Consider the following 24,999-nt stretch of genomic DNA (forward strand, 5'->3'; position numbering starts at 1 on the left):
TTTACACGAAAGTAAGATTTTTCAGGATTGGTCGTTACTCGTTATGTTTCCAACTTATTCTACACACTCATTTTAAAATTATCACTACAAAGCTATAATTAAAATATACCGAATCTTATCGTCTAGTCGACATAATCTATATATTGACAGTTATAAAAAGAATATGAAGAATCCGAATGACCGGTAAGACGGTTAAGATTTTTTACACGAAAGTAAGATTTTTCAGGATTGGTCGTTACTCGTTATGTTTCCAACTTATTCTACACACTCATTTTAAAATTATCACTACAAAGCTATAATTAAAATATACCGAATCTTACCATCTAACCAACGTAATCTATATTAACACTTAGAAAAAGAATATGAAGATTATGAATGATCGGTAAGACGGTTAGGATTTTGTACCCTATCGTTATGTTTTCCACTTATTACACACTCGTTTTAAAATTATCACTAAGAAGCTATAATTAAAATATACCAAATCTTACCGTCTAGCCGACTTAATCTCTATTGACAGTTATAAAAAATAACGAAGAATTCGAATGACCGGTAAGACGGTTAGAATTTTTTACATGAAAGAATGATTTTCAGGATTTGACACACGCGTTTTAAAATTATCACTACAAAACTATAATTAAAATATACCGAATCTTATCGTCTAGTCGACATAATCTATATATTGACAGTTATAAAAAGAATATGAAGAATCCGAATGACCGGTAAGACGGTTAGGATTTTTTACCGGAAAGAAGGATTTATTCAGAAGAGGAAGTGCCTGACGCGCATAAAAGCGCACTTTAGCATAAAAAACCGGATAGCGTAAGTTAGGAACCCGTACCGAATAGGGCGGTGGCTATCCTTCTATAAATAGCGGTGTATTGCCCTTATTGTGACTTTGTTCTCAAAGCCTCCTTTCTGAAACTGAGAGGAGACGAAAGAAGCGAAAACCAGATCTGTACTGAACAAGTGAAATTGACTGAAGAATGGAGTCTTAAAATAGAAACTTACATATAGATTAATCAAAACCCTCTATTATTTATCTTATTCAAAAAAACAATTATTCTACTGTTTAATTTCTTCTGTAGAGGTGTAACCTAGGTTGTGCCACCATGGATTTGCGCTTCCCCTTCTCGCCGGCGGAGGTTGCCAAGGTCCGGACGGTCCAGTTCGGCATTGTCAGCCCCGACGAAATTGTAATTTTCACTAATCTTGATTCATTTTCTTGAATTGTCTAGGTTTATTTTGAGCGAAATTGATTTGGGTTTTGTTTCTCTTGTTTCTTGATGTAATTGCAGAGACAAATGTCTGTGGTGCACATTGAGCATGGTGAGACTACGGAGAGAGGGAAACCAAAGCCTGGAGGGTTGAGCGATCCTCGGCTTGGGACGATTGATCGGAAGATGAAGTGTGAGACGTGTATGGCTAACATGGCTGAATGTCCGGGGCATTTTGGTCACCTTGAGCTTGCGAAACCTATGTTTCATATAGGGTTTATGAAACCTGTTCTTAGTATCCTTCGGTGTGTCTGCTTCAATTGCTCGAAAATTCTGGCGGATGAGGTACTTTGATGGACTTCAATTGTTAGGTTGAAAGTTTGTGTACAGTGAAATTGCCTTCTTTGGTTAAGAAGGATTGAATTACTGATCATATGTTTTTCACTACCTGGTTTGAAGTTCATGATGTTAATTTAGTTATAAGTGGGTAAACCATTAAAATTTGGAGGTTTGAGGTTTGCCAGTGGAGGTTTAGAAACTAGCTGAACAAGTTTCAAAAGCTTTGGTAGAGCAGTATTTTTCTATTACATCAACATGACCCTTTTTAGGAGATAGCTTCTATGTACTTACTAGTTAATCAGTATTTGGTAGTTCAGTGACTTGTATTTTTCTGGAAGGTTGCAAATTTCGTCATGCCTTTTTATTTTTCCTCCTGTTAGAAGGGAGAGAGATGGGATGTTTTTATCTAAAAAGTAGTCAAACTCACTCCCTTTTGATTGTTTATTGAACAGTGAAAATCGGATTATAATTCATGTATAGAGGTGATTCTAAAATTAGACAGCACTTAATGGTCTTACTACATTTCCTTACGGTCTTACTGATGAATGAAGAGGAAAAAACTTGGTCTAATCTTGACGTCTCATAAGGAAGGAAGTGGTCGTGTCTCTTTCCATTATTTCTGATACTCAATGTAGCTTTGGGATGGATAATTGAATCTGTGGGTTTTCCGATTTTGTGCAGGATGATCCCAAATTCAAGCAGGCCATGAGAATCAGGAATCCTAAAAACAGGCTGAGAAAGATGTTGGATGCTTGCAAGAACAAAACAAAATGTGAAGGAGGGGATGAAATTGATGTACAAGGTCATGATACTGAGGAACCTGTCAAGAAGAGTAGAGGTGGCTGTGGTGCACAGCAGCCAAAAATTTCAATAGATGGTATGAAAATGGTTGCTGAATATAAGATGCAAAAGAAAAAAAGTGATGATCCGGAGCAGATGCCAGAACCAGTTGAAAGGAAGCAACAACTCTCTGCTGAAAGGGTATGTGCATGTTTACCTCAGGTGTTCTGATTTGCTTGGGACGACCTCTCATTGTGTGTATTATCATAACCTCATATTGTAGGTGTTGAGTATTCTGAAGCGGGTAAGTGACGAAGACTGCCTCTTGCTTGGCCTAAATCCAGAGTTTGCTCGCCCAGATTGGATGATTCTTCAAGCACTTCCCATACCACCACCACCTGTTCGGCCTTCTGTGATGATGGATACTTCATCAAGGAGTGAGGTATTCATTTTCCTGTTGAGGTTCTAGAGCTTAGTGTACTGTTGCTAAAACTTTTGCTTTATCTCTACTTTCTTCTGTTCTTTAATTCTAGAAAATTGTGCCAGTTGGATTACCTTTTTCTGTTAAAATTTCATGTAGGATGATTTAACACATCAACTGGCCATGATTATTCGTCACAACGAGAATTTGAAGAGGCAGGAAAGGAATGGGGCACCGGCACACATCATTTCGGAGTTTGCACAGTTATTGCAATTTCATATAGCTACGTATTTTGATAATGATCTGCCTGGACAACCAAGAGTATGCTGATTCTCTCTTGAACATCCTTTTCTTTAACTGTTAGATCCTTTGAAACTTCAATAAGTTCTAATTACTGGCTTTTACTTATTCTAATTTGCAGGCTACGCAAAGATCAGGTAGACCTATTAAATCAATATGTAGTAGATTAAAATCAAAGGAAGGTCGGATCAGAGGCAATCTGATGGGCAAAAGAGTAGACTTTTCTGCTCGGACAGTGATTACCCCCGATCCAACTATTAACATTGATCAATTGGGAGTCCCATGGAGTATTGCTCTGAATCTCACTTATCCAGAAACAGTGACACCATATAACATTGAAAGGTGTTTTTTTTTGTTGTTGTAGAAATGAAACCCCACACTCACCACCCCATTTGAAACAAGAAGGAAATTGAACTGTATATGTTTGTGCTGATTGAAGCTGGGTTTTTCACACAGGTTAAAGGAACTTGTTGAATATGGACCTCATCCACCTCCTGGTAAAACCGGGGCCAAGTATATAATTAGGGATGACGGCCAAAGGCTTGATCTTCGATACTTGAAGAAGAGCAGCGATCAGCACCTTGAACTAGGATATAAGGTTTGTTTCTTTCAATTCCAAGTAATTGAGGGGCTTTTGATGTCTGTGTAGCTCCCTAACATCCAATGCTGCCAATGCAGGTTGAGAGGCACTTAAATGATGGGGATTTTGTTCTCTTCAATCGGCAACCCAGTCTACATAAAATGTCTATTATGGGACATAGGATTAAGATCATGCCATATTCAACTTTCCGCTTGAATTTATCTGTCACTTCTCCTTACAATGCTGATTTTGATGGTGACGAAATGAACATGCATGTTCCGCAGTCATTTGAAACCAGAGCAGAGGTGCTGGAGCTTATGATGGTCCCTAAGTGTATTGTTTCACCCCAGGCAAATAGGCCTGTAATGGGTATCGTCCAAGATACCCTTTTAGGTTGCCGCAAAGTTACTAAAAGAGATACCTTTATAGAAAAGGTGAATCTGCATGTGCCATTTCATAATTCTTTATCAAATCTTTCATGATTTTGCATGATCTAGTAAAGAATGCTCACTTTCGGTTTGCAGGATGTCTTTATGAACATATTAATGTGGTGGGAGGATTTTGATGGGAAAGTACCTGCTCCAGTGATTCTTAAACCAAGGCCACTTTGGACTGGAAAGCAAGTGTTTAACCTCATCATACCAAAACAAATAAATCTTTTAAGATATTCCGCATGGCATAATGATTCAGAAAAAGGATACATAACTCCTGGAGATACTCAAGTTAGAATAGAGAAAGGGGAGTTGCTATCTGGTACTCTTTGCAAAAAGACCCTTGGGACGTCCACTGGAAGTCTGATTCATGTTATATGGTATGCATTTTCAGAATTTTGTATTTCTATAACCCCCCCCGGACCCCGGTCTTGACTGCATGCACTCAGGGTGGCGTGGAACCCTAAATACTTTTCTGGACAATAACTTTTTGTGGCACACTGTGTGGGGCTTGCTTTCCTCCTCCTGTTTATCTGTGGATGCTGTCATTAGTTGAATGTGAGGTGGATGAGATGATAGCTGCAAAACATGGGCTTTATAATTATGTTACAGTAAGCAGAGTCATTGTCATTTTTTCCGTAATTAACTTTGCCTCTGCAAACAGGGAGGAGGTTGGGCCTGATGCTGCTCGGAAGTTTTTGGGACATACACAGTGGCTGGTTAATTATTGGCTTCTTCAGCAAGCGTTTAGCATCGGAATAGGAGATACAATTGCTGATGCTTCAACCATGGAGAAAATTAATGAAACTATCTCGAATGCAAAAGCCAAAGTCAAAGAACTTATTAAAGCTGCTCAAGAGAAGCTGTTAGAAGCTGAACCGGGGCGAACTATGATGGAATCATTTGAGAACAGAGTGAACCAGGTACTTTTTGTAAATGGACATCCATCTTTTCCTGTTCCTTTTGCGTGATGATTTTTTAATAATGTTTTCGTCGTAATCTTAGGTGTTAAATAAGGCTCGTGATGATGCTGGAAGCAGTGCAGAGAAGAGTTTATCAGAGAGCAATAATCTTAAAGCTATGGTTACTGCTGGGTCGAAGGGAAGTTTTATCAACATATCTCAAATGACTGCTTGTGTGGGGCAACAGAACGTTGAAGGAAAACGTATTCCATTTGGATTCATAGACCGTACTCTTCCTCATTTTACCAAAGATGATTATGGTCCGGAAAGTCGTGGTTTTGTGGAGAATTCATATCTCCGGGGACTGACCCCGCAAGAGTTCTTCTTCCATGCTATGGGTGGTAGAGAAGGTCTGATTGATACTGCTGTGAAAACTTCTGAGACCGGGTACATTCAGAGGCGGTTAGTGAAGGCCATGGAGGATATCATGGTCAAGTATGATGGCACTGTTAGGAATTCATTGGGGGATGTCATCCAGTTTCTGTATGGGGAAGATGGGATGGATTCTGTTTGGATTGAGACACAGAAGCTGGATTCTCTGAAAGCAAAGAAAGGAACATTTGATGACATGTATGCATATGAGATCGATGATCCTAACTGGAACCCAAGTTACATGTTGCCAGAAGCTGTCGAAGATTTAAAAGGTATTCGGGAGATTCGTAGTGTGTTTGATGCAGAGGTCCAGAAACTTGAAGCTGATAGACATCAGCTTGGGACAGAGATTGCTGTAACGGGTGACAATTCTTGGCCTCTTCCTGTTAACATTCAGAGGCTTGTCTTAAATGCCCAAAAGACATTTAAAATAGATTTCCGGAGGCCCTCTGACATGCATCCTATGGAGATCGTGGAAGCTGTTGATAAGTTACAAGAGAGGCTTAAGGTTGTTCCTGGTGATGATTATCTAAGCATGGAGGCTCAAAAGAATGCTACTCTTTTCTTCAATATCTTGCTCCGTAGTGCCTTGGCTAGTAAAAGGGTTCTGAAGGAGTATAGGCTTAGTCGAGAGGCTTTTGAATGGGTAGTTGGTGAGATAGAGTCTCGCTTCTTGCAATCCCTTGTGGCACCAGGAGAGATGATTGGCTGTGTTGCTGCACAGTCTATTGGTGAACCTGCCACACAGATGACTCTTAATACATTTCATTATGCTGGTGTGAGTGCCAAGAATGTTACTCTTGGTGTGCCAAGGTTGAGGGAGATCATCAATGTTGCCAAGAAAATCAAAACACCTTCTCTTTCTGTGTACTTGAAACCTGAGGTAGGCAAAACAAAAGAGAGGGCCAAAACTGTCCAGTGTGCGTTAGAATATACCACTTTGCGGAGTGTTACTCAAGCCACAGAAGTGTGGTATGATCCAGATCCTATGAGCACCCTTATTGAAGAGGATGTTGAATTCGTCAAGTCATACTATGAAATGCCAGATGAAGAGATTGACCCTGACAAAATCTCTCCATGGTTGCTTCGCATAGAGTTAAATCGTGAAATGATGGTGGATAAGAAACTTAGCATGGCTGACATTGCGGAAAAGATCAACGTTGAATTTGATGATGACTTAACCTGTATTTTTAACGATGATAATGCGGAAAAGCTGATCCTTCGAATTCGTATTATGAATGATGAAGCTCCAAAAGGTGAGCTGGATGAATCTGCTGAGGATGATGTATTCCTTAAAAAGATCGAGAGTAACATGCTTACAGAGATGGCTCTCCGGGGTATTCCAGATATTAATAAGGTGTTCATAAAGAATAGTAAGGTGCAGAAGTTTGATGACAATGAAGGATTCAAAGCAGAAAATGAATGGATGTTGGACACTGAAGGTGTAAATCTTTTGGCTGTTATGACACACGAAGATGTGGATGCAAGTAGAACAACAAGTAATCACTTGATTGAAGTTATTGAAGTTCTTGGTATTGAGGCAGTTCGTAGATCACTGCTGGATGAGTTGAGGGTTGTCATATCTTTTGATGGGTCCTATGTGAACTACCGACATTTGGCCATATTGTGTGATACCATGACCTACCGTGGTCATTTAATGGCCATTACTCGTCACGGTATCAACCGGAACGATACTGGTCCCATGATGAGATGCTCGTTCGAGGAGACAGTGGACATTCTTCTCGATGCTGCTGTATTTGCAGAGTCAGATCACCTGAGGGGTGTAACAGAAAATATCATGTTAGGTCAGCTTGCACCAATTGGCACAGGAAGCTGTTCTTTGTACCTCAATGAGGAGATGTTGAAACAAGCTATTGAGATACCATTACCTAGCTACATGGAAGGTGGTCTTGAATTTGGCATGACACCTGGGCGTTCACCTATCAGTGGAACCCCGTATCATGATGGAATGATGTCTCCAAATTATTTGCTCAGCCCAAATATGCGGATGTCACCGATTACAGATGCTCAATTTTCTCCTTATGTGGGTGGCATGGCTTTCTCTCCTACTTCATCCCCTGGTTACAGTCCATCATCCCCTGGTTACAGCCCATCATCCCCTGGTTACAGCCCGACCTCTCCAGGATACAGCCCCACTTCCCCCGGTTACAGCCCCACATCTCCTGGTTACAGCCCCACTTCCCCCACTTATAGCCCCAGCTCCCCTGGCTACAGCCCGACAAGTCCAGCATATTCTCCAACCAGTCCTTCATACTCACCCACATCACCCAGTTATAGTCCAACATCTCCAAGCTATAGCCCAACCTCGCCTAGCTATAGCCCAACATCACCTAGCTACAGCCCTACTTCTCCGGCATACAGCCCCACTTCTCCGGCCTACAGCCCCACTTCTCCGGCATACAGCCCCACTTCGCCATCTTACAGCCCCACTTCACCTTCTTACAGCCCCACATCACCTTCATATAGCCCCACCTCACCCTCTTATAGTCCGACTTCTCCATCATATAGTCCAACTTCTCCTGCATACAGTCCTACCTCCCCTGGTTACAGCCCAACATCTCCCAGCTATAGCCCAACATCACCATCCTACAGTCCTACATCACCAAGTTACAATCCCTCGGCGAGATACAGCCCCTCCCTTGCATATTCGCCAACCAGCCCGAAGCTGTCTCCTTCTAGTCCATACAGCCCGTCATCTCCAAGTTACAGGTAAACAACCTTGGTTTGATACATGTGTCTTTGATTCTTCTGCTGAGACAGAAAAGGTTCTTAATTTGGTTCTGTTTGATAATAATACAGTGACTTTAGTAGCGCCTTAATCTTCTTAATTAGGTCACTTTACCTAACTTATATCTGGTTTCAGCTTCATAATAACTAGTTAGTTTCTGAAGTTGTTGGGTTTTTGTATTGGTGGATTCCAGACCCGCTCTAGATATATTACTAATGATGTGATTAAATGTGGTCTTGTGTTTGCAGTCCCACATCACCATCGTACTCTCCAACATCTCCATCATATTCTCCTTCAAGCCCAACCTATAGTCCCAGCAGGTAAGTGATGTGCACGGGTTTCTGTATTTGATTTACTACCTGAAATCTTTGTGGAACTTATATTGTTCCTCCTTTTTAGTTTCAATGCCTTTTGCTGCATGTTGAATTTAATGAGCACTATTACCTGATCTTTTTTGAAATAATTCTCTCTTTTTTTTGCCCCCCCAAATCAGCCCATACAACAACTCAGGTACAAGCCCAGATTATAGTCCCAGTTCTCCCCAGTACAGGTTAGTTGGCTTTTACTTCTCTAGAACGTCTTGCAGTGTGATTTATGTTCGTTTCTAAAATCTATTTTTTCTTCAGTCCAAGTGCAGGGTACTCACCAAGTGCTCCTGGGTATTCACCATCATCTACTAGCCAGTACACCCCACGTGTAAGTGAGAGAGACAACAAGAGTGTCAAAGATGACAAGGCTGGTTGATCATTAGGGAATAAAGTTGTATTTACTTTGAGTGGCTTATTAGTCATTACTGTGCTTTCTGAAGGCGTAAGATTGCTGTATAATATTTTTCGAAGAATGCAGGTTTTGTTCTAGTTTCTGGGTTTCTCTTTTCCAGTCTAGAATACTTTGGGATTATATAGATGCAGAAAACGTGGTTCCTACTTTTTAAGTAGTCTGAGAACTTTGGTGTTTTCGAATAAAAGAAGATTCCAATGGTTACTCTTTTACTGTTTCTGATGCTTTTATGTATAGACTTGGTCGTCTCTTGTGTTATACTCGCTTTGGTTAAGATAACAAGTGAAATCTTTGTTCAAGTGAGAGAACATTCAGATGTAGATGAGAGTGTTGTTTTAGATACAGATGTTTTTTCTTCTTTTGCTTTTCATGTGGGATAGATAATCTAAACAAGTGTTGTGACTCTATCCCGGCCGGTTAAACTGCTGACCCACATGAAGTAGCAATGCAAGCTTAGCAAGTGTAACAATGAATATATATATGAAATTCGTTGGAATTTGAGTAGTGCCACGTCTCGCGCAATTAGTTGGATTACCCGACTCACGCAGATGCCTAGTTAAATGTAGAATTCTCAAATGAAGACAAGCATATTATTTATGTCAAAATCAAAGGCAGTTACGTGGAAAGCGATTATATTGTCTGCTTTAGAATTAAGTGAAGTAACCTGTACTACCAAGAATTGGATTGTGCATATATGTTTATTTTTTATTAGATAGATTGTACTAATGAACTATTAAGAGACCTGACATGTTTTTTTTTTTTTTTTTAGTTTGGAAACATCACTGTTTGCATATAATAACTAAAACTAGGAGAGTAGGAGATGTCGTTGTTCATCATGAATTTTATCACCCAACTGGAGTGACATTATTGTTATCGAGTTCACCCCCACTAAAATGTGTATTCAAATCAATAATTAATAAGCAAAAAAAAAAAGAAAAGAAAAAGGAGTTGTTCTAATTTAACAACTTTTGGTCTGTAAAGTAGAGGCTTTAAGTGTTGCTATTAGAAATGACAGGAGAAGGGAAGAATATTATCTACTTTACTTGTTAATTCATTTTGGTTTCTGTAAAGCTAATACTTATTTAGCCTCTACACTATTTCTTTAGCTACAAGAAAGTTAGCCACACACAAATCTTGATGATCGATCTCCACAAAATTGGTCCAATAGAAAGTGTCGGCCAAACCCTCTTAAGTAAAATATTATCATAAAATCAGTTTCTACAACCACCAAATCAATGGATTTTTCTCTCTCTCAAGATGTGCCACCATAAAATTCCAGAAATATACAACTTTTATAAATAAAAAAATATAAAAAATGCGACTTATATGCCTTCTAAATTAACTGTGATAATATGCTGCCTTGTGAATTTAGTTTGTTATGTACTCCTATTATTTGTCTAATGAAAACTGTTTTTAGTTTTATCCTTTTAACTTGTCTAGTTAAATATTATAAGAAATCATACTAACATGATATGTGAAGTTTTTTTCTTAAAAATTATTATGGACTACTTTAATAAATCATTAAGTTCAAGTTTTACTTTACTTGTTAGTCATAAATGCATTTAGTAATTGTAAAATAAAAAAGGCATGTTCTACCTAAAAATTACTATAAAATAACGTCTTAATATGTAACTTTAATTACCATAAAAAAATAACGATGATAAAACCTATATACGATTCCTTTTCCGTGTCATATTAATCTCACATACTCCTTATATTTTTTATTTAATCAAAGGTATATTTTATTATATTAATTTTGTTAATGACTATTACTATTTTATATAGTTATTTAATATTAAAAATAGTACATGAACAAAATTTTTCTTTTAAATTAAAAATGAACAAGTAAAATGAATATTATTTTTGATAGAAGGGAATAATATGTCGAGTTCTAAATTTCTGACATACGATTTTACCTCCCTTTTGCTAAATACAAGGAAAATATTCTTGAAAATGAGTTCCAAATTTTCAAAATGTGATTTTGACTCTTTTTTTTTTTAAAGAAATATTTTCAATTACAAAAATACTTTTTTTCCCCAAATAAAATGTCTGCTTGATCCCATTTGTAAATGGCTATACCTTAACCTCCACCGCTATGGTGTCACCTGTTCGGAGTGGTAAAATCTCAGCAAAAGCCAACAACTTGCAGTTATTCATCACAACGTGACGCCACCCCATTTTCTCTTCTGCAATTTCTATCTTCAACACACCCTTTCTTCTTCTTCTCTGTGAAGATGGCAGAAAATTCATCTCAGGAAAACTTCATCTGTTTACATGGAGATTTGGAGCTTCACATCATTCAAGCCCGTCATTTACCCAACATGGACTTAACTTCTGAGCGTATACGCCGGTGCTTCACCGCCTGTGATGTCTGCCGGAAACCTCAAACTGAATCCACTGCCGACGACGGAAACGGCGAACTACCCAATGTGAAAAGCACCGACCAGAAAATCCACCACCGGAGCATAATCACTAGTGACCCATATGTTACTGTGTGTGCACCCCATACTGCTCTTGCCCGTACACGTGTTCTACCCAATTCACAAAACCCTGTTTGGGATGAGCATTTCCGTATCCCTTTAGCACACCCTATGGACTGCTTGGATTTTCGCGTTAAAGATGATGATGTTTTCGGAGCTCAAGTTATGGGTAAAGTTACAATTCCGGCGGAAAAGATAGCCTCCGGTGAGGTGGTTTCCGGCTGGTTTCCCGTCATTGGTGCTTCAGGGAAATCTCCAAAACCCGACACGGCTCTCCGGTTATGGATGAAATTCGTTCCATATGATACAAACCCATTGTATAAGCGAGGAATTGCTTCAGATCCTCAGTATTTAGGGGTAAGGAATGCGTACTTCCCATTGAGAAAAGGGAGTTCAGTGAAGCTATACCAAGATGCTCACGTTAGCGATAAGTTTAAGCTGCCGGAAATCCAGTTGGAAAACAATACAACCTTTGAACACAACAAATGCTGGGAAGATATATGTTATGCAATTACAGAGGCTCATCACTTGATTTACATTGTTGGGTGGTCTGTTTTTCACAAAGTCAAGTTAGTTCGAGAGCCCACCAGGCCATTGCCGCGCGGCGGTGACTTGACACTTGGTGAATTACTTAAATATAAGTCCCAAGAAGGGGTGCGGGTTCTGTTGTTAGTTTGGGATGATAAAACTTCCCATGATAAGTTCTTTATTAACACGGTATGGATATTTAAACTATTACTTACTGATTTCTTTGATAAACTATATTGAAGTAATTTTGGATACTTTATTGGCTGTTATTTTAAGTATGTGCTCAGATAGCTGTAAGATAAGAATATTGTCTGAGTGCTGCTAGTTGTTATTATTTTAATGGTGTGCTCAATCTACATTATAATGAATTGTTTTTCTCTATTTGCTTTCAAATGACTGCATCGTTAGTTGTAGTTCTTGTTGGTCAATCTCACAATAGTTTGAGATGGCATTGGATGCAGGCGGGAGTAATGGGAACTCACGACGAGGAGACCAGGAAGTTCTTTAAGCATTCCTCTGTAATATGCGTTTTGTCACCACGTTATGCTAGCAGTAAGCTCAGCCTTATCAAGCAACAGGTTAACTTTCATAACCATTGACGCATTTGTTAGATTATATGTACTTTGAGATCTTCTGATCATTGAATTCTCTATGTGCCTGTGAAGTTATTGCCCCTTGAACCATGCCTTCAATAGTTTGCGTTCAGAATCAGGCGTTCCATTTGATGGAGGGTGTTCCTTCTTATGACTTTGTAGAAAATATTCTTATAAGTTTGCGGAAGAAAGATAGGGATCAAGGAAGAGCTTGGTCTCATCAGAAAAACATAAATATGAATGCTTGCCTTCTGTGGCTTGACAAAATATTTCCATGAATGAGTGGAATAAAGTAATATAATTCTTCTAAAGCAGCAGTACTTGAAGTTTTAATGGGCCGTGTGAAGCTATATTTTGTATGGTCGGCATAAATATTCCCTTCTGAGAGTCTCTTCAATCTTTTTATGAAATATAATATCAATTACGCCAATTTCCTTACCTCTGGATTCTTTATTTCCCCTCTACCAATATTGCAATGAAGTGATTTTGTGACCTGAATATTCTTGCTTCCAGGTAGTTGGAACCATGTTTACACACCATCAGAAGTGTGTTCTGGTTGATACACAGGCACCCGGTAATAATAGAAAAGTAACAGCATTCTTAGGAGGTCTGGATCTCTGCGATGGTCGATATGATACACCTGAACATCGCTTATTCCGTGACCTTGACACTGTATTTAAAGATGACGTTCATCAGCCTACATTTCCTGTGAGTTGTTTTTCTTCTCAATTTTTTTCTGAACCGTTCTGATATCTGTCATATGTCTCTGGGATGATTCTTTACTTTACATAGTTGATAATTTTCCAGAACTGTGAAGGTGGTTAAGGGATCAGCACTCTTGCGTGTAGATTCACGAAAAACATTTTTACTATTCTTGCTGATTTATTCATTTCTAGAACATTGTTTCTAAGAATTTTATGAAACTTGGGTTATCTTTACTATTCTTGTTGTCAGTATTTTTCTTTTCTACAGTATTTTCAGCATAGTTTTTACTCTTCTATTTGTCAAATCTGTTTATGAAGCTACTTTTCTTGAGCTAAGGGTCTATCCGAAACAACTTCTCTGCCTCACACAAGGTAGGGGTAAGGTCTGTGTACATTTCACCCTGTGGGATCACACTGGGCATGTTGTTGTTGCTACGTTTTTCCTTGCAGAATTTGGAACAACAATGATTGCGTTCAGCAGACATTGAAATAGGCTTGTGGAATGCGGATCATAGAAATTGGTTGGTTGTGGCAAATGGCTAGTGTAGTTGATGCTGGTGGGATGTTGTGGGTACTAACAACAAAATTATTATACTTAATTATCAAAAAGGGTTACAGCAGATTTATCATCACATGTTATTGTGACCAAGTCTTCTAGAAAGAAAGAGTTTTAGGTTTATGTAAAGTATCTAATAAATTCTTCTTCTGAAAATAACAAGTGTAAGCCATCTTTTCATATTTTGGGAGACAATTTGCTGCTAGATATTTAGTCAGTAGCTATTATCACTCACATGATCTAAATTTTGACGAGCGAAGGGCAGATCTGTAGTTTACAGTGGTCCAAGCTCTCAAGTATGTTGTAGTTAGTTGGGGAGGAAAGCCGGAAAACATATGGTTTGTTCAGGAGATTTATTAGCTGTTTAATAATGAAAGTTGAAGGCTGAACACTGAAACTTATGTCCCTGAATTTTGAATATTTACCTTTCAACTTAAATATGGTTCTTGACATCCATAATTTTTGTAATTATTTTCCAGAAGTTTTATGAGCTGTTTGATTGCTATTTCTTATTATCATGATTTCTTACCTTGGATGTGTTTTTTGAAAAATTGGAACTTATTTATTGACTCTGTATTGGTCGTGTGTTAGTCATTAGCCTTAATTTAGATAAGCGTATTTCATCTCCAATGCTCAATCTGTAACATGTAAATCTGTTAGCAATGGAATTATTGAAAATAATTCTTCATTAACAAATAGCTGTATAATACAATATAAACTGTGATAAAATAATTTCCAACATAAACCATGACATAAGAAATTTTGTAGATTATTATCGATATGTTAGTGATTGATTTAATGTATTTCAGTGTTGTTTGCCATAAAATATTTAGTATTTGATAGTTATTGAATATTTTTTTAACCCTAACAAGCATGTCTACTGTTATATTTTGTACATTCAACTTTGAACATTCTATTGCAAGTATTGAATATGATTATCTAAAAAGTCCCTTAGTAACTTATGTGCAGGGCCCTCGCCTTCTGTCTCAATTGAAATCAAGTTGAATACCAAGCCCATTTTAGCATGTTGCATGTTTACATGCGTTCTCTGACCTTTTTCTGTAACATTTTCCTTTCTTTTCTGCATTTTTCTCAAAAATTGATTATTCTTTTCTCTGTTTTGATTATTATTTTTTGGTTGCATGCATTAGGCAGGGACCAAGGCTCCAAGGCAACCATGGCATGATTTGCATTGCAGAATTGATGGACCTGCTGTATATGATGTGCTTATAAACTTTGCTCAACGATGGAGGAAAGCGACAAAGTGGAGGGAATTCAAGTTTTTTAAGAAAACAATGTCCCATTGGCATGATGATGCTATGCTAAAAATTGAGCGTATCTCATGGATACTCAGCCCTGCTTTGGCTGTTTTAAAGGATAGTACTGCAATCCCAGAGGATGATCCTAAACTACATGTATATGGGGAAGATCACTCAGAAAATTGGCATGTACAGGTTGATACTTTTTTGTTTTGTGGATATCTTTGAATAACTTACATCCTTTTCAACTTTCATACTCATTCTTTTATTGCAGATCTTCCGTTCCATTGATTCTGGTTCGGTGCAGGGATTTCCCAAGACAATTGATGTTGCACATGCACAGGCAAGGAAACCATAGCCTTTGTTCTATTTTCGAACTTTTGCTAAAGTAGCTGTAATCCGTTAGGAACTCTAGGAAGAAAACTCGTCTTCCCCTCGCACTTCACATTTTCTTTGGCGTTATATCTTTTGCAGAACCTTGTCTGCTCAAAAAATCTGATAGTAGATAAAAGCATTGAAGCTGCATATATTCAGGCAATAAGATCAGCTCAGCATTTCATATATATTGAAAATCAGTATTTTCTTGGATCGTCATACGCTTGGGAATCATACAAAGATGCAGGTCAAATTTTAATCTTCTTGCTATGTTTCTGAATTGCAATGTACAGGATTCCACTCTGTAGCATTGTATTAATGTTGGCTTGGGTTTATATTCTTGTCCATATGAAAAGTGGAAACCTGAAATTGTTGCAACTTAATGCATTGAAACACATAGGTAAAACTCAATAGTGCGGTCAGAATATGGTTCGGCAATAGAATATCATCTAAATGACCACTTTGTCACTTGGAATGCATCCCCATTTTAGAAATTTAATAGGATGTTGCTTCAAACTTGGTAAGATTCCAAATTATGCAGCTTCCTAGAAAAAAATGAAATGGTTTTGAGATTGTGCAACCTCCTAAATAAAAATTGTAGCTCCTACATAGTTTTCCTTATATTTCTTTTCGAGATGCACTCATTTCCAACACTCTTGGAGTTGTTACATTGCTTCCTGATTTCATTTGATGTTCACTTGATCAGGAGCTGATCATCTGATACCGATGGAATTGGCACTGAAAATCACTAGTAAAATTAGAGCCAGGGAACGATTTTGTGTATATGTTGTCATGCCTATGTGGCCTGAAGGGGACCCTAAGTCAATCACTGTGCAGGAAATACTCTTCTGGCAGGTAATTTTCGTGAAACTCTTTGATTATGTCTTTTGGATTTTATGAAGAAGATAGGTAGTTTTAAATGAGCAATGATTAGGTGATACTGATACTGGCCATAACAATAAAAAAAATGATTAGGTGATACTGGCCTCAAATAGGCAGCTATATCAAGGCAAGGATACTTTCACAATAGAAATGCCAGCTATCTTGAACAGTTACTGCATCCAAATATCTGAATGTACTAGTTATAAGAGTGTGCATTAGCATAAACAGTGGCCACCTCTTTCTAATATCTATAATCATGCCTATCCAATAGAGAGAGCTTTTATTTGCTTTAATAGTTGAATGAGAAAATATTCTTATCCTTTAAAATGGTATATTTCCTTCCTTAGACATGGAGGGACAAGCCAGAAAAAGGACATTGAAAAGGGATGTTTATGGGCATTATTGTATGTTTGAGGACCTGACAGAATGAAAAATGAGTGGTGATTTTGATAAAAAACTCTACTTTCCATGACATATTTTCCTTCATGCCTCTCATTGTTATTATATTACTATGCAATTTTGATGATTCAATATGTGATTAACTGAATATTGAAGGAAGAAGCCATCTGAAAAAAGGTATACAAGAAGAAATGAGAAAAGCTTTTTAAGATTTTTGTTTGCTTTCGACAGAGCCAGACAATACAGATGATGTATCAGGTTATTGCAACAGAGCTCAAATCGATGCAGATTTTGGACTCGCATCCGCAAGATTATTTAAATTTCTACTGCCTTGGTAACCGTGAAGAAATTCCAGGCTCTATTGCTCAATCTTCTGGTAATGGTGATAAGGTAATAGGGAATTTTCTTATTCTTAAAATATTCTTGTAGTGTATATACAGTATTATACACAAATACACTTGGGAGCAACTGAAGCAAAAGCTGCCTTTAATATTGATAAAAATGGGTTCTAGAGTCTTAAAAAATGGCTGACTTTTTAACTTTAAACAATATCAAATTTCCTAAACTCTGCTTGTTTTACGTCTCTCCAAACTCTATAATGGTCGCTCAATTGGTGAATGATTATTCAAAAGCTTGATTACACAAGTTGTAGCATGCTTTACTATGGACCACTAGTTGGGGTGGGTAAATCATTTATGATAGAGTGAGACTGACTTATAAAGGTGCAATTGAGATGAGTTCTTCAGGTGAACAGAACAGAGTTGTTTCATGAACCACCGACGAACCTAATAGTTGGATCCATGAGGAAATGCCAGTAAGGTAGTAACTGAAGCCTTACTCTAATTATGTCGAGAGGCTGACTGAATCCAATCATATACACCCTGAAATGATACGAAGTTCAATTTTATCAAGTAGCTAACGTAAGCATATGAGTTAGTGCATAGATTTAGGAAACACCAGTGACCAAATCAACCCTCATACAGTAAACACAATTTTATATCGTTGTGAGTTGTCACCCTCTATGCTTTCTTGTTTTTTGTTTTATTTTGCTTATTTGAATTTGATCAAGCTTGAATACTTTTGTGAGAAGTTTTCTTTGACGTGCAACCAGGTCTCAGACTCATATAAGTTTCAGCGTTTCATGATATATGTTCATGCCAAAGGAATGATAGTGGATGATGAGTATGTTATAGTGGGCTCTGCCAACATAAATCAGAGATCTTTAGCTGGGTCGAAAGATACAGAGATAGCTATGGGTGCCTACCAGCCTCATTATGCATGGACAGAAAAGCAAAGGCATCCACAGGGACAGGTTTGAAAGAAAATCACATAATGCACATACTTTATCTTGAGAAGACACGTTAACCAAACACTGATCTTAACGAAACCGGATACATCTGTTTATTCATCCTGTCTTGATCTCCAGATCTACGGATACAGAATGTCCCTGTGGGCAGAGCACCTTGGGAGGATAGAAGAATGTTTCAAGGAACCAGAGGCGCTAACATGTGTGAGGAAGGTGAATGAGGTTGCTGAAGAAAACTGGAAGAGTTACACAGCTGAAAATTTCACTCAACTGCAAGGACATCTTCTCAAGTATCCAATACATGTAGGCGCGGACGGGAACGTAGGTCCATTACCTGAATATGAAAATTTCCCAGATGTAGGGGGTAGAATTCTGGGAAATCATGCCCCTACTATCCCAGATGTTTTGACCACGTAGTCCTCAATAATTAACACAATTGTGAGTATTTGGACACTGTAAAAATATGTAGCTGCAAGATCCTTATTTGTCATTTTGTACATTTGTTCTATGTTGTACAATACAGGGTGAAAAAACAGGTAGAAATGATTTGATTGTGGGCTTGTATTTCTGCTGGATATTGTGGTCTCATGGGGACGATAAAGTTGAGATGTTAATTGTTTTGATTCATTTTAGTTCATGTGCTACAATTTTTCTTTTAAAATTCAATTATAATAGTTATAGATGACTATTAAATCAATTAACAATCTAATACTTTCTATTAGAAAAAAAATTAATTCATTGATTAGAGAAGTTTCTGAATGCCAATTTCTAGCGTCCCTGATAACTTAGGATTAGTGGTGATAGGACTGTTATTGTGAAAATTAAAGCTATTAATCAAGATCTTCTTGTTTCAGTCGTATGAAATCTTGATTAAATTTGAACTTTTATGCATTTGAAAATATATATATATGACAACTATTGTAAAACATCTAAAATATTTAGACTTTAATTCTCTTTATCCACTGATAAAAGAGAATATAATTTGAATAATGCTCCCAGACAAATGAGATAGATACATCATGAATGTATCTAGAAATTATCCATATTTGGAGTTACCGACGATTTTGTTTGATTTTCTTATTTGGTTAACAGCATTGCTATGCTCGCACCCATACAAAAAAACTATCCAATTTTTATTTTAAAATTATTTGATTCAATTAGAAATTGGGTCGGGTCAGAAGAAACTTCCAATTGAGGGGTATACTTATTAAGTATAGTAACATCGAAAGTACTTTTAGTTAAATACTAACATAATAATAAAGGACAAATTCAACTACTAATAAATAAAAGTAGAGAATATTCTTGATCGTTTTCCCACACGAAGAAAAAATAAATATTTTTTCCTATCTCAAAGGGATTGAAGTGGTGTTGTTCAAAATAAGAGGGCATAACTAAAATTCTGGTTATTACGCTAAAAGGTTGAACTCTTTTAACATTTAATTACAGCATCATTCTGGTCGCGTCAAAATCCGTTTGTCCCTCATATTGGCAATTTAGGGTTCGCTTCCCTCATCTGAAATGGCAAGCTTTGCTCTCTCTTCAATAATATATCTTTCTTCAATAATATATATGTGTTTTGCATAATTTCAGAATTTTTTTGACCTAATTAATTGTCGAAACAACAAATTTATCATCTTTATGATTTCTTGCAGGCTGATTCTCCTCGCAAAAGGTACCACTCTCTTTCTTTATATAACTTTGAGAATTTTCTGTGTATTTGTTGAATCGCCTTGATCCGTCTCAACTTTCGGTAATTGATTTTTTTTTTTATTAGGATTTTTTTGTCTTTATTTCGCTGATTGATATTTTCTCTATTCGGTTGTTGGCCTTGTGAAGGGTGAATACATTGTTTTATTCATCAGGCTAGTTGGGATATCTATGTGGCGTAAAGAAATTAATTGGGGTTTGTTTGATTTTGGGGGAGTTCATTTTGATTTGTGTTTTGGAGAGATGTTAATGTGCTAATCTTTTTTAATTAGAGAAATGGTAATGTATGAATCTGGTTGTGGAAGAATTGTTTTTAAGTTTATCATGTAGGGTTAGTTTTCCGTTTGTTTTCTTGGGGAATGTCACTGAAGCATTAAACATTTCTGAGGCTCTCATATGGGTAATTCTGTATAACAAAGTCATTCATCCTCTATGTTTCTTATGCAAAGGATAAGGTTCGATTTGAAGCAAAGTTTTCCAGGGAACATCCTAATGAAGTGTCCCACTGTATGGTCTTCAAAGGTCGTCCTACTTATTGATAATAATGTTTACGTGCTAAGTCTTTCTTGAGTTAGAAAGTATCGATCAATCTTTATGGATAAGTTTTTGACAATTTTTACAAGTACAATTGTTGAGCATGTTTATGGAGAACACGTGTACATAATCTTACTATCTTAGCGATGCATTTCTGTTTTCTTCTTGTACACAAATAAATCTCCAACGGATTTTCTTTAAGGCACTGTCTTTAGTATATTATTAGTTGACAGAGAAATTTTATGAGCTACATATACTTGATAAAGATGCCATCATTACTCGAGGAACCATCTTTAAAGACATGTGGTTGGTGTTAATGTTTTTTTTTGAGGGCTAATAGGACTGAACTGGTTCAATGTTGTATTTTTTGGGCTCCCAGGTATTCCCGCTCTCCTTCACCTTGGGAAGAAAAGTCAAGGTCTCGCTCTCGATCCCCAACTAGATCACAGTCAAGGCCAAGAGGAAGATCCAGGTCCAGAAGTCATGGAAGGTATGAATGGAACTTTACTTTTTCTTCACCTTCTTTATGTTAACAGCTTCGTTTCAGTTTCTCTAATTTTTGCTCCATGACTTGATTAGGGCTGAAGAAACTAATCCCGGAAACACACTCTATGTGACTGGATTATCTTCAAGGGTCACTCAAAGGGATCTTGAAGAGCATTTCTCAAAGGAGGGAAAGGTTGGTTTCTGGTTTACGTATAAGCAAGTTGTTTTCTGGTTATGTTTCTGCCATGATTCGGTGCTCATACGGCATACCAACATTCACTCTCGTTCAAAATCATCCGTATTGTATCTACTCTTTATAATGGAAGTTTTTCATTTATGATGATTTTCTTAGAAACATCTAGTTTTCATTTAAGTTTATTGTATGAGCAAAGTCTTGTCAATGCATTTGCCAAGATATTGATGTGTTGTGGCATTTTGGCTGGATTCTTTTCTCATTGTTCATACTTTAAAGCTTGCTATTAAAGTTTCTCTTTTACTTTCTTTTGATTAGGTGAAGTCAGCTTTTCTGGTTGAGGAGCCCCGTTCTCGCATCTCTCGTGGTTTTGCTTTCATAACAATGGATAGTCTTGAGGATGCCAATCGCTGCATTAAGCACCTTAATCAGTCCGTCCTTGAAGGCCGGTCCATAACAGTGGAGAAGGTGAGTTATTTATACATTGATTGATGAACCATTGTTCTGTTGGGTTGCTTTTCTTTTTTCTTGACTTGGAGGTTTTCTGATTATATTCAGAAGACATTACGTCAGCTTTGTTGGCAGCAATCAAAGATGATCAGTTCTTCCATTGCAACATTATATTCACTCAGCTTGACCAAATGTCCTGCTAAAACAGCTTTTCACATGCATCTGATCAACTAAACTTAGCAACTATTTTGCCAAACAACTATACAACCTCAGCAAATACTTCAAACTCTCAACTAATCAACGATCATTATCAACAATATAATCAGGCTTTTATGGTATCTCATCCTGGCGTTGGTTCTATCTCCATTTTTTAGTTGTTATAAGACGTGCAAAAATATTTAAGCTGATATCCTGTGTGACTAGTGTCATATCCTATATATTAGTAATAGACATGGTTATGTGCTTGTGCCACCTTCCTCACCAGTATCTCCAGTTATGCAGAGGTTTTTCGAAGAGACTTGCTTTTTTTGGCACAAATTAGTTGAATGCTATGTTCTTCCTTTAGGAGTGCATTTTCTGGTTCTCGTTTGTTTTGGATGTTAACATCATAGGTTAAGATTTCATAGAAATTAGAAATACATCTGTTTTTTTGTTGTGAAGAGAACACCCGAGAAAAGCAATTTCATATTCTTCCATTACAAGGAATTCATTCTCTAGAATACATTATCTGGTCGAGATAAGCCATTTGTTCTTGATGCAAATCTCATATGTTCAGATTTCACATATTGAGATGATATATTTTGTTTTTCAGTCTCGTAGAAAACGCCCAAGGACTCCAACACCTGGTCATTATCTTGGGCTTCATCAGAGCGGAAGGGGTGATGGTAAGATTCTGATGCTGTGTAAGTTTCTATTCTATTCATACTGAATTGTGGGAATCTCTAAAGAACTCATTGCTTTGGTCAAAGGTTATCATGGTGATCGTGGTAGGTATCGTGGCCGTGGTGACTATGGGTACCGAAGATCTCCAAGACGCTCTCCATATAGAGGTGGGAGAGATTATTCTCCTAGACGCTCACCTTATGCTGGAAGGTCGAGACGTGCGCGATCCCGGTCATATTCTCCTTATGAAAGGAACTACCCTCGTGGTTATAGATAAGGGGGTTTCACAAGGCACATGCGGTTTCCTCCTCAGCAATGAAAACTGCTTGTAAGGATCTATAAGTTTGATGTGGACTAGTCTTGATGGTGTGTAAGGTGTTAAAGAGTACTGGTTAATGAATGTATGTCTGGTGTATACCTTGAATGTGGATAATCTGTAAGCTTGATGATGTATGTATTCTCTTTCGTTGCTTGTCATTTTGTTGTCTTTATGGACCGTGACATCGTTTACGATATCTGTTGGTTCATTCTTCCATGTTGTTTAGCAACTTTCTGGCTTGTGGCTTTGTCTGTTACTGTTATTAGTCAAGATCCTCTCTTTTCTTTGTGTTGAGCAAATTTTCAACTCAACCCGTAACTTGGATACTAATTTGCTTAATGGTATTTTCTTGAACAAAATGGAGTAACTGAGTTTCTTAGATATTTGTTGATGACTTGATTTTACAAGATATGACATTCTTGGAGATGTGGCGTTATTACAAGATGGTCCAACCCCAACATGACATTTGCCTCATTCTAGTACAGACATAAGGGCCTACGAGCTTATCAAGTTGTTAAAAGTAGGTTCTGTAGTTAATTAAACATCCAACATAGCTACTGAATATTATAAATGGATAAGAATTAAGATGACTAGACATCGAACAAGCTTCCAAAGTCAACAATAATATCCTACATTTTCTAAAGAGCACGTGAAGATATTTTTCAAATTAGTGTAAGTATTTATATTTGTTAATAACAAACGTTGAAAGAGAATGTGCCACAATAATCATAAATTAGTATGAGGATATCCACATGGACTATTCACTAGTCTTACTTATATGACTTCTTCTTCTTCATACATATTGACCTAGTAGTAGCTATTGAAAGAGCTTTGACTATATTTGTTCAAAAATTTAAGGGAGACCCTTGTGAACTTAAATATTGCTAGCTACTTCAAAATGTTTGAATTTGTGGTTAAATAAAAGAAAATTGAAAAAAATACGAGTGTTAGGAGCACGCGATGCACGTTTTGGCGCACTCTTGCCTTTGGTGCTCTTCAAGCCAACCATTTCCTTCCACATGTTCTATAACAATTAACAGACAACTACTATTAAGTAATAATGTTTGATGCTTTGATTGATTGAATATAAAGTTTAATTTGAAATAATAAAGTAATTTAAAATTGAAACTTTAGTGGTTGTTTGTAGAGTATCTTTTATCACCCACGTTAACAAGTCACTACTAAGTACTAAATGCTACTCTACTTTTTTTTTTTTTAAAAGTTAATTTCAAAAAGAACGAGCAAAATGTTACTTTCAGTTTTAACATGATATGGTTAAGATCATGACGTTAAAAATATTTTGGTATATTTAACATAATTTTACTTTAGTATTAAAATATTATTATTTTTTTATTTTCATAAATTTTATGTCAAGTTAAATTAGATTATTCTTTTTGAACGGATTCAGCATGTGGTGAATGATGATAAAGAAGAGTATTTTGCCAATAACAGGGTAGACCTAAGAGGAACTTATCTTCCTCGACTTTCCTTTTTCCAACACGTTGTTTTTTTTAATAATAGAAATGAGATAAACGTGAATCTCATTGCCTAGCACAATACTTCAAAAATATGGCATCTCTCAAAATAAAAGTTCTACGTGAATTCAAACATTAAATTTTTAAAAATATTTAGAAATAAAATTTGAATTACTCCTCTATTTTAATTTGTTTATTTTTACTCTATTTTAATAAGAATTTCTCTTTTTCTTTTTTGACATCTCTTTTAATTTTAACTTTTTAAGTGATATACAAAATTAATAAACATTTTGATAGTATATAATACTTATATATTTATATTAATATTAATATACTCCCTCCGTCCCTTTTTAGTTGTCCACTTTAGAAATGGCACACAGATTAAGGCAACAATGATTAGCACAGTGAAGTTACAATTTTATCCTTATGACAACTTTTCACTTCAAAATTACAACCACTTATTTGAATTCAAGTGAAATAAATTGGAGGGAAACAACATACACTTTTACAATTTTCAAGAAGTGTAAATAAGGGTATAATAGGAAAAAATTTGTTGTCCTTTCTTGATTTGTCAAAATGGACAACTAAATAGGGACAACTAAAAAAGGAAATATGGACAAGTAAATAGGGACGGAGGGAGTAATAAATAAGTAAAAATGAATATTCTACCAACAAGTTCATAATAAAAAATACTCCCTCCCTTTCAAAAAGAGTGACCTGATTTGATTTGGCACGGAGTTTAAGAAATTAAAGAAGACTTTTGTATCTTGTGATCCTAAATTAAAGTTATGTCAAATGTACAAAATTACTTTTAATTTTGTGATCTTAAACATGCCACGTGAAAAGCTAAAAATAAAATATTACCAATTTTTTTTTTTTAAACAAATTAAAAAGGAAAGTAGACCGTGGGTACTTTAAAAAATGTAGTAGGTGTTTTTGTATT

General features: G+C 36.7%; 3 protein-coding genes across 3 annotated transcripts; all 3 read left to right on the plus strand.

Moving 5' to 3' along the window:
- Positions 1-900: 900 nt before the first annotated feature.
- Positions 901-9,140, plus strand: RPB1 (DNA-directed RNA polymerase II subunit 1). The gene is made up of 14 exons (XM_006340725.2): positions 901-1,193; positions 1,296-1,559; positions 2,235-2,534; positions 2,617-2,775; positions 2,914-3,075; positions 3,176-3,396; positions 3,511-3,652; positions 3,733-4,068; positions 4,159-4,445; positions 4,730-4,988; positions 5,071-8,129; positions 8,397-8,468; positions 8,642-8,698; positions 8,775-9,140. Exons 1-14 carry the CDS (start codon positions 1,110-1,112, stop codon positions 8,890-8,892), a joined length of 5,520 nt encoding a protein of 1,839 aa, XP_006340787.1. The 5' UTR covers positions 901-1,109; the 3' UTR covers positions 8,893-9,140.
- Positions 9,141-10,958: 1,818 nt separating this feature from the next.
- On the plus strand, positions 10,959-18,657 carry LOC102579042 (phospholipase D delta). Its single transcript, XM_006340726.2, has 10 exons — positions 10,959-12,125; positions 12,398-12,514; positions 13,043-13,237; positions 14,941-15,243; positions 15,323-15,391; positions 15,523-15,670; positions 16,130-16,278; positions 16,936-17,094; positions 17,816-18,016; positions 18,131-18,657. The coding sequence occupies exons 1-10, from the start codon at positions 11,163-11,165 to the stop codon at positions 18,425-18,427; spliced, it is 2,601 nt and encodes an 866-aa protein (XP_006340788.1). The 5' UTR covers positions 10,959-11,162; the 3' UTR covers positions 18,428-18,657.
- Positions 18,658-19,375: 718 nt separating this feature from the next.
- Positions 19,376-22,810, plus strand: LOC102579367 (serine/arginine-rich splicing factor SR45a). Its single transcript, XM_015304978.1, is given in 8 exon segments — positions 19,376-19,531; positions 19,663-19,682; positions 20,631-20,741; positions 20,831-20,930; positions 21,249-21,398; positions 22,192-22,264; positions 22,349-22,467; positions 22,469-22,810. Coding segments are annotated over 8 exon segments (702 nt in total). The 5' UTR covers positions 19,376-19,528; the 3' UTR covers positions 22,595-22,810.
- The last annotated feature ends 2,189 nt before the right edge of the window (positions 22,811-24,999 follow it).

This window comes from Solanum tuberosum, unplaced genomic scaffold (genome assembly GCF_000226075.1).
Source record: "Solanum tuberosum cultivar DM 1-3 516 R44 unplaced genomic scaffold, SolTub_3.0 scf00020, whole genome shotgun sequence".
NCBI classification, from domain to species: domain Eukaryota; kingdom Viridiplantae; phylum Streptophyta; class Magnoliopsida; order Solanales; family Solanaceae; genus Solanum; species Solanum tuberosum.